Source organism: Bison bison, unplaced genomic scaffold, assembly GCF_000754665.1.
Source record: "Bison bison bison isolate TAMUID 2011002044 unplaced genomic scaffold, Bison_UMD1.0 scf7180017864471, whole genome shotgun sequence".
Classification (NCBI taxonomy): Eukaryota; Metazoa; Chordata; class Mammalia; order Artiodactyla; family Bovidae; genus Bison; species Bison bison.
The window spans coordinates 41,714,444-41,723,774 of NW_011495032.1; the positions used below are offsets into that span (position 1 = coordinate 41,714,444).

Below are 9,331 nucleotides of genomic sequence, written 5' to 3' on the forward strand. Positions count from 1 at the left end.
GGCAGGGGTGGGGGCGCTTGCGGCTCACTGCTGCTCCACTTCGCAGTAGCCTGGAGCTCCCCTCACCACCCTCTGCCCTCTGCCCCCTTTATCCCCCCCACACCAGGTTACCACCCGACTTCACTCCTGCTAGAGGCTGAAGGCTTCCTGACGCACCCTCAGGAGGAAAAGGGTGTGCTTTGGGCTCGCAATGGAGGCCAGTTATGTTGGGGAGCACAACCTGTGTTCACAGGACAATTTAGTAACACACACGGAGTCCTGGGCGGCAACCAGTGCTGGGGGAGAACTTGGGGGTAGCTCCCCGTTTTCTTGGCAGAGCCCCAGACTGAAGTAACCTTAAAAAAGCAATTAAATCACCTTAAAAAAAAAAAAAAAACCCAGTAAAGAAAAATCAATACCAGGAGAAAAGGGGAAAGAGAGGCTGGGGAGGACAAGGAGGTGGGGGAGGAAGGCTGGAAGGGTCTAGTGGTCTACAGGGAGGGGTGAGCACGGCAGAGGCAGCGATGAGGGCTGTTGGTGGTCACTTGGCGACTCTGAGTGCTAACTCAGCAGCTGCTCTCAGTACCAACCCCTGTCCCCTCTGGGACTTGGCCAGACAAAGCCCCTGGCCCCCAGGAGTCTGGGATCCTCAGAGTGAAGGAGCTGGCCCAGCCAAGGGCCCCTGAGGAAGCTACTTTGATGAGAGGCTAGGGCCAACCCCCCCCGGGTGCCACACAGGGCTGGGGTTGTGTGTGTGTGTGTGCTCCACGCTTGGGTGACCTGCAATGGACACGGCCTGACCTGGGCTTCCAGCCAAGAGTGTGCAGAGCCCTTCCCTGCCCCCCTTGGGAGCCACCCCGGGCCCCTTTCCGGGGCAGGGCAGGCCTGCCGCAGGGGAGGGGTGGCTGCTCGGCAGCGGGTGGACCTCAGGCTCTAATCCCCGGCTGCTGCCGTTTCCCTCAGATCGATTCCCTTCTCACTTTTTTTTTTCAGCTGCTGGTTCCACGGCTCGGATCGATGGAGCCGCCTTCCCCGCCCCTCTGAGCTTCCTCTCCCTGCTGCTCATTAGCGCCCCGATTAATCAGCGCCCCCTTTCCTCTAGGGGACAAGTGCTTCTTCTCCCATGAGGGCTCTCACTTTCACACAAGGCCCCCCGCTCCCAGGGCACAGGCAGCTCACTGTGACCACCCCACCCTGGGGGTACCCCGGCATCGTCCCTTCTGGGCCAGCCACCATAGGCCCCATCCTGCCTCTCCTCAGCTAGGCATGGCCACCCCAGCGCTCTGCTCCTCTGCCCCTCTGCCTGGCACCCCCTGCGCCTGCTTCTTTAGGATTGCATTCCCTCCGATTCAAACCCAGCACATCTGGGTTCCCTCCAAACCCCCCATTTGGGCTTTTCCTGACCTCCATGCCATACCCTCTCCCCACGTTATACATCCTCTGCTCCCTGGCCTGGCCACCCAACACGTTCCCTGCCCCCACCACAGGCCTGGCTGTGGCAAGGGATTTGGGGAATATTTGGGGAGGCAAAGTGGCCACAGATGCTTATGCTGGCCAGGGTGCCCTCTATCCCAGACACAGGAGAGACTGAGTTTGGGGATGGAGATGAAGTGGGGGAGAGGGCAGCCAAAACTGGAGAGCGGGCAGGGGCATGGTGGATGTTAAGTCTGGAGCAAAGCTCTAAGGAAGTCAAGTATCTTAATGGAGCCATCACTGACCCCTTGTCTGTCTTGCCTGCCATTCTCTGCCCTCCCCTCCCCTCCCTCATTCAAACAAGTGGCTTTCCCAAGGAGTTCTTTGGAAGGTGCTGTGAGTGGGGTAGCGAGGTCAGGAGGTGCTGGTGTTAGGAGTCAGGGAGGCCAGGAGGTGGGGGGATGGAGTTGGCTGACCCTTCTCAGGGTGTGGTCCAGAAAAGTGGCAGAATAAGCTAAGGACTCTGGGTGCAAGCCTCTTCCCTGGTGGCCTGGGAGTGGGGCCAGGTGGAGACCCCATGCGTGACGAGGGTGTAGCAAGAGTTTGGGGGCCTCCCGACGAGGTCCCAGGCAAGGACCGGAGATCCCTGTCCTGGGCTGGGGGCTGCCCCCCTCCCCTGGCCTGGCTCCTGCCGCCCGTGCCGCCGGTGAAACGCTGTTGACATGTCCTGAATTATTAAGCACGGGGTGGGCTCCGGAGCACATGCTGAGCGGAGCGGCTGGGGCTGCACGGCGTGGCAGAGCAGTGCTCGCTCCCTCGCTCACTCGCTCGCTCGCAGGGACACACGCAGGGGCTGACAGCTGTGCTGGTGCTGATAAGGGAAGCCACAAGGAGACGATCGAGGAGAGAGACAAGCGGCAGCAGAGGCAGCAGAGGCAGAGGCATCATCAGGGCTGCGGAGCTGCTGGGAGTGGGAGTGACTCCCCCACCTCGGGCCCCCACCCTGTCCCCATCCTCTTCCCCGCTTGCCCTGAGTTTAGAAGAGCCGCTGCTGCCACCGCCGCCACTCCAGAGGGCACCGGGGGCTGCTGGCCAGGGAGGGACAGGGGCAGGAAGGCTCCGGCTGGTCCCAGCATCTGGGGACAGATGCCGATCGAGATTGTGTGCAAAATCAAATTTGCAGAGGAGGATGCGAAACCCAAGGAGAAGGAGGCAGGGGATGAGCAGAGCCTCCTGGGGGCCGCTCAAGGGGCAGCAGCCCCCCGGGACCTAGCCACCTTCGCCAGCACCAGCACTCTGCATGGGCTGGGCCGGGCCTGTGGCCCAGGCCCCCATGGACTGCGGAGAACCCTCTGGGCACTGGCCCTCCTCACCTCTCTGGCTGCCTTCCTGTACCAGGCGGCCGGCCTGGCCCGGGGCTACCTGACCCGGCCTCACCTGGTGGTGATGGACCCCGCTGCCCCAGCCCCGGCGGCCGGCTTCCCCGCCGTCACCCTCTGCAACATCAACCGCTTCCGGCATTCGGCCCTCAGCGACGCCGACATCTTCCACCTGGCCAACCTGACCGGGCTGCCCCCCAAAGACCGGGACGGGCACCGTGCTGCCGGCCTGCGCTACCCGGAGCCCGACATGGTAGACATCCTCAACCGCACCGGCCACCAGCTCGCCGACATGCTCAAGAGCTGCAACTTCAGCGGGCACCACTGCTCTGCTAGCAACTTCTCTGTGGTGAGTCCTGTCAGGCAGCCTGGCCAGCCTAGGGTGGCCAGAGGCTGGCGGTGGGGGTGAGGGTGGCGTGCAGGGCATCCTCGACAGGGCTTCCCCTCCTTCTGCCGCCACAGGCTGGCCTCATGTCACCCCCCAGCCCGGTGTTTCCCTTGGGGCTCCCCAGCAGGGAGCAGTGGACGCTCCTGGGGGCTTACCCGGCGGCTGCTGCTGCTCCTCCACGGGCTCTCCGGCTGCCGCAGCGCCAGGGTCTGGGGGGCCGGGGGTCCTGGGATGGGCTCACAGGGGCCTGGAAGCCAGTCAGCTTGCTCGGAAGGGATGCACCAGGCCATAGCCAGACCAACTGACCCCTGCTTTTCTCTTACTCCCCTTTTCTTCTGTGGTCGCTGGATTCCTCCCCCCACCCCACCAAACAAGGGTGATGGGGAGAGCGTGTCTGGGGGCTCCAGCAAGGGAGGGACTCAGGGCTGCGTCTTGGGGAGCCGACCCGGCCGGCAGACTGGATAGAGCCTATCTTCGCGGACACTGGGTGCCAGTGTCTCCCGCTGTCCCTGTCTCTCACACACACCCCCTTTCACGAACTCCCTCACACATCCCTCTTTCATGCTCCCCTCCAGCTTCTCCCGCGGCCCAGGCCCTCCCTCCATTTCCTGGTTCTTGCTGCTCCCTTGCATGGCTCTAGCTCTTACACTGAGAATCACTCATTCACTCTCAGGAGCTTGGCTCACCCTCACTGCTGCCCCCGGCACACACGTGCATGCAACACACACACACACACACACACACACACCTACCGCATGGGGACATAGTTCCTGCACACTCTCTCACTCACACTCAAGCGTCCCTGTCGCTATGCTCCCGTGCACACCTGCACACCCACACACGCATCCAGAGCTACTCATCCACGTGCCCACAGCCCAGCCCTTACTCAGCTTCCCAGGACAGGGTCACCCCCTGGATGCCGACCCATCTTGTGACCCCAGCTACCTCAGCCCCTCCCTGCTCCGTCTCACATATGTGTGAATGCACGCAGACACACACACACACTCTCACGTGGAGGCGTGGAGCTGCCCTCCCATGCACACCTCCCATAATCCAGGTGTGTGAGGCGTGTGTGTGTGGGGAGGTGTGTCTTGTATGCTGTCTGTCTGTTGGTGCTCCGTTCACCCACAGTCACAGGCTGTCTGGTATTCCCAGGGCTTGGGATGCTGTCCCTGGTCCAGTTTACTCCTGGCATTATGCATGTGTGGAGCGTGGGGCGTGTGTTTTCATTCTTGTGACCGTGCCCAGCACATATGCAAATACATGGCATCAACATGGTGCCCATCCAGCCCAGGCTTTAAAGCCAGCCCCAAACGAGGCACTCTTCCTTGTCGTGACCTGGGCCCCCCACCCAGGGTCTCCTTCACTCACTGCCTCAGTAGCACCAGGAAATATGCTCCAGCCATGTTCCTGCCCCCACCAAGCCTGCAGCCTCGGGGTCCTCCTGCCGTGGGGTGGGGGCAGTGGGTAGAAATGGAGGAAGGGACGAGAAGGAGGATTGTGCTGAGAGAGGAATGGGGCGGGGGTGAGCACTAGCCCTGTGGTCCAACCACACACCCCTTCTTCCAGGAAAAATCACTGCTCTCAAAGCGATTGTCCCTAAGGAGTGTGTGAATGTGGCCTCTTGGGTCCGAGGGGCTCCTCCTGAGACGTCCCCACCCCTCCGGGTTGGTTGGGGGACAGAGCCCAGTGTCAGCAGGTGTTGTTGGGGGAGAAATCAATGGGGGCTTTGTGTCCCTGAGTGGGAGTTTGTGTCCCAGGCCCCAGTGTGGGGGTGGAAGAAAAAGGGGAAGAGCGATGAAACCTCAGTGGGGAGGGAGAGATAGGGGTCGAGGAAGCAAGGTGAGGGAGGCCAGAGGTTCCTGCCTGGCCTCCAGGGAAGGAGGATATGGGAACAGGGAGTCCCGGGATCAAAGCTGGTGAATCCCTTTGAATGTGGGCATGGCCAGGCATGGGTGAGGGTGGATCTCCCATAGGCCCTTTGCGATGGAGAGAAAAGGACTAAAGATTGTGGTTTTCTGCTCTGGATGCAGCAGGACAGTGAGGGGCAGAGGAGCAGAGCCAGCACTCGGGGAGAGGAATGTCCCTTGGACCCATCTGCCCCCGACCCAGCCTAGGTCCTGTACCTGTCTCCCAAACCCCAACCCCCGTGTGCCAAGTGGAACTCTTCCCTGGACCTGGCATTCTAGGGCTGAGTCCTTATTGCCAGCTTAGCATGGTCTGGCATTATGGTTGGGACGGCAGGATCCATGGCAATGGGGAAACTGGGGGTGTGCTGTGTGGGCAAGACTGGAGAAGGGGTACGGAGAGACAAAGACATCAGGCTCTCTGATGGGGACTTGAGGTCACAGTAGACTCTGGTGAGAATGTGGAGCCCACGATGGGGATTTGGGATCCATGGAGGGGAGACAGGTACAGGGATCAGTGATGGGAACCTCCAGCGCATGAGTGCTGAGACAGTCAGTGACAGCGATAGATGGGGTGTGGGTAAGGGGCTGGTGTGTGTTTTCTGCTGCCTTCCCCGTTTTCTCATTCCCACTCCCCACTCTGCTGTGACCTTTCCTCCGAATCCAAGTTAATAAATGTCACATTTTCCAGCCTATTTTTACTCTGGGTAATGCACCCTCCCCCAGTCCCCTCAGCTGCAGCTCTTGCTTCTGTTACCACTGCCATCGCTCTCACCCCCTGCTCCCTAATGTCCCCTCACCAACTCCCAATCAGTCACTCAATCAACACAGAGTTCTGAGCACCTACTATGTGCCAGGCTCCCTGCCAGGTGCTGTGGGGGCAAAGAACAAAGAACGGGGGAGCCCTGGTCACCAGTCCCTGTCCTCAAGCAGCCTCCAGTCTCGTGGTGGGGCGGGGACGGGGAGACTTCAGAGCTTAACCAACCATGCAAGAGTTAACCAGCCATGCAAGCAGTGTCAGGAGGCGCCAGGATTAATTGCCAAACGAGGTACATGGATAGTGAGAGCCAAGGTTCGGAGAAGCACTCTGCTGAAGAGGGCTGGGAAGGCTTAAAAGGGATGAGGCAGGCTGCGCTAGGTCTGGGGAGGAGGGGAGAGGGGTGAGAGAGGAGAGGGCTCCTGGGTGGTGGGGGATGCTCCCACCTCTCCACCCATACGCCCCTCCACCTAGCTCACCCCATCTCTTCTCTTTCCTGCCCCCTGCCTCACCCAGTCGCATACCACCCACCTCCACCTCCTCCTTCCATCACCACCCATATACTCTCTCTTCCTCCTTGATTCCTACCACCATCAGCTCCCCAACCCCAGTGTGCCAAGCCCCATCCATACTTTCCCTGGCTGCGGCTTGCTCTGAGCCTGCCCACTTACTAGAAGGCAGAAATCACTCTTTCTCCCTAGGCTTCGTTTCTTCAGCTGTAAAATGCAGCTCTAAAACTCAGCATCTTCTCTCATCTGGGGATTGTATGGTGAAGCAATCAAGTGTGTGGGTTCTGGAGCCAGACCACCTGGATTCGAACCTTGGCTGTGTGGCCTTGGAGAAGTCAGAAAGCTGCTGTGAGCATCCACTTCTGTATTCGTTAAATACAATAGTAGAACCTAAAAAAAAATTGGGTGCTTGTGATAATCAAAAGAGATGGCTGTAAAGGGCTTAGCCCACTGCTTGGCACACACACACGTAGTGTGCACTCAGAGTGTCAGCTGTGAGAAACACCACCACCCCAGCTCCTGGCCCTCCTTAACCTGACTGTTCCCAGCACCACCTGCTGTTTTCCAACCCGTGTGCTGGCATCTTCGCTGCTCTCCATCACCTAGCCTTGCTCCTCTCCTGACCCTCGAGCCTGCACCCCCACTCTGTCATAGCATCCCCATGTTCCCCACCCCTCCCCAAGATTCAGGCACGTGTGTGCATGCAAAGGAGTGCACACACTCACGATCCATGCTGACACACAGAACACTCTGTGATGATGGAAACGTCCTGAATCTGTGCTGTCCACGGTGGTCGTCGCTAGCCACACTGGCCAGGGAGCATCTGCGGTGTGATTAGCATGACGGAGGACCAACATTCCATTCAAACAGCCGAGCGTGGCCAGTGACTGCGGTATCAGACCGTGGGGCTCCAGGTGGTCGTGGGGATGGGGTTCAAGCTGCCAGGTTGGGGAGCATAGGCTTTCCAACTGGCGTCACAGGATATGAAGTGGTGGCGGTGGGCTGTGATCAGAAGTCTGGCCGTCTACTAAGGTCCCAGGTTGAGCCAAGGATGGGGCCTGTGCCTCGGGACATCGAGGTGTCTGCTCACCATGTGAGCAGGTACACCTTACTTCCCGGGTGTAGGATGTGACCTTGGTCTTTTCCATTCTGTTGTCTGGAAAACTGAGGCATGGGGAAGGTGGAGAATCCCTGAGGAGGTAGAGGGAGGCCAGCTCGTCTCAGTTTGTCCTTTGGGGTCTGGGCAGCCCCCCCGGCAGGGCAGGTGACCAGGGACCTGTGTGCGCTTCCCTGTCTCTATCCACTCTCAGACTTCCCTCCCCATCCCAACACCCCTCCCCCACGCGCTGGTGACTGCCGTGACTATTAATCACTCGCCCTGTTCTCTTCCTCTCTACTAATCAGGCACAATTAGACAAGGCCTCTTCCAGCTGGGCAGTCCCCCTCCCTGCCCTCTTCCCTCCTCTCCCAGCCCCACCCCAGCTGCCATCAGGATGGCTCTGAGGCAGAGGGAGCAGCAAGTCGCCCTCCATCACTCTCTGGCTGCCCCAGCCCCCAGTTGGAGGCTCCTCCACCATCTCCTGCCTTCAATCCAAGCTTCCACCTGAACCCAGTACCCCCTTCCCTGGTATGGTCAGGCCAGTACTGACAGTCTCTGCACCTGCTCCTTGATTGTGGCAGGGGCTCCTCCGCAGATATCCCAGCTCCATAACTTTGCCTGAAGCCACCTCTCCTCGCCCCCTTGACTCAGGAGGGGAGAGGGTTCCGGCTGAGCCTGGTCCAGGCCACTATCTACCATATGAGCTGCCTCTGACCCTCACTGCCAGTCACCCTCTGTGCCCACCAGCCCCACCTTCTCCCGAGGCAAGAACCGGGAGAACATTTAACTCAACATCTAGTTCAGGGTTGGTCCTGCCTTTCACCCAGTAGGGAAGGGTGGGGGGTGAGAAGGGAAGGTCACTTACCCTTGAAGGGAGCAGCAGCTTCTCAGCCTCACCTGACTATTGTCCTCTGGTCAGGATGCCCAGTGTTGGGGGGTGGGGGGGGGGGTGTCTTCCAGTTTGTCCAGAGAAGCCTAGAGTGTTGATTACTTTAATTTAAAATTTCTTGATTAAAAAAATAATCCCAAGAGCTACCTACAACTTGGACTGCAGAACTCAGTGAGCCTGCCCTCCCCACTGCGGGCCCCATCACTGGCTGCTGCCCCTCCGGCCCACCTGAAGGGGGCGCTCTCAGCCTGGGTACCTCCTACTGGCTAGTGGCGTTGCTGGGGGGGATTTAAGTGGCATGGCCCAGACACCGCGGGCAGGCACTGTTACTGTTACCCAGGGCTGGTCTGCAAGGGCAAAGGGGAGGGCCGTGCCCCACCCGGCCCCACTCAGCAGCCCAGTGGCCTCTTTATTAATTAGGAATCAGCCCCGAGCTGGGCTCATTATCAGCTCAGCTTCTTGTGGCACTGCCGGAAGATGCTGATTAGCATTTGAAGAAATGGCCCCCGCATTCTTGTCTTCCCTCTGTCTCCCCTACCTGTGCTTCTTCCGGGACCCCCACCCCTGCCCTTATGTTCCCTCTCCTGGCTGGTGGCAGGGCAGACTCTGCCTCCAAGCCCAGGCTAGGGGCAAAAGAGATCAGGGATTTGGGAGGGGGAGCGGCAGGGAGGCAGGAAGACCTCAAGGAGCACTCGGAGTGCAGAGCTTCAGGGCTACTCAGTTTGGGGCCCCGAGTCAGTGAGTCCCACGGGAGGAGGAGGGGGAGTGAAGGCGGGGTGAAGACTCAGGGTGGTCTCGAGAGATGGATAGCCTCCCTGGAGGAGGGGGGTGAGAGGGCAGCTTCAGGCTGAGTTATCAGTGTTTCCCTGCCCTTCCAGGCTCTCCCAGTAATGCCACCTCCTTGGAGCAGTGCGGGGAGAGGGTGGGACAGTCAGAACCGTGGACAGGAGGCATGAGAAGTTTGGTTTTTTTTTTGGGGGGGGGGGGGAAACTTGGTAATAGAAGAGTCAA

At 59.7% G+C, this 9,331-nt stretch overlaps 1 protein-coding gene across 1 annotated transcript in view; it reads left to right on the forward strand.

Annotated features, from left to right (window-relative positions):
• The first annotated feature begins 2,154 nt into the window (after positions 1-2,154).
• The window catches only part of ASIC4 (acid-sensing (proton-gated) ion channel family member 4), a 22,166-nt gene continuing 14,989 nt past the window's right edge, over positions 2,155-9,331 (forward strand). Inside the window, 3 exon segments of the mRNA XM_010861255.1 lie at positions 2,155-2,412; positions 2,414-2,494; positions 2,497-3,120. Of these exon segments, the coding sequence (XP_010859557.1) occupies positions 2,155-2,412; positions 2,414-2,494; positions 2,497-3,120 (963 nt within the window).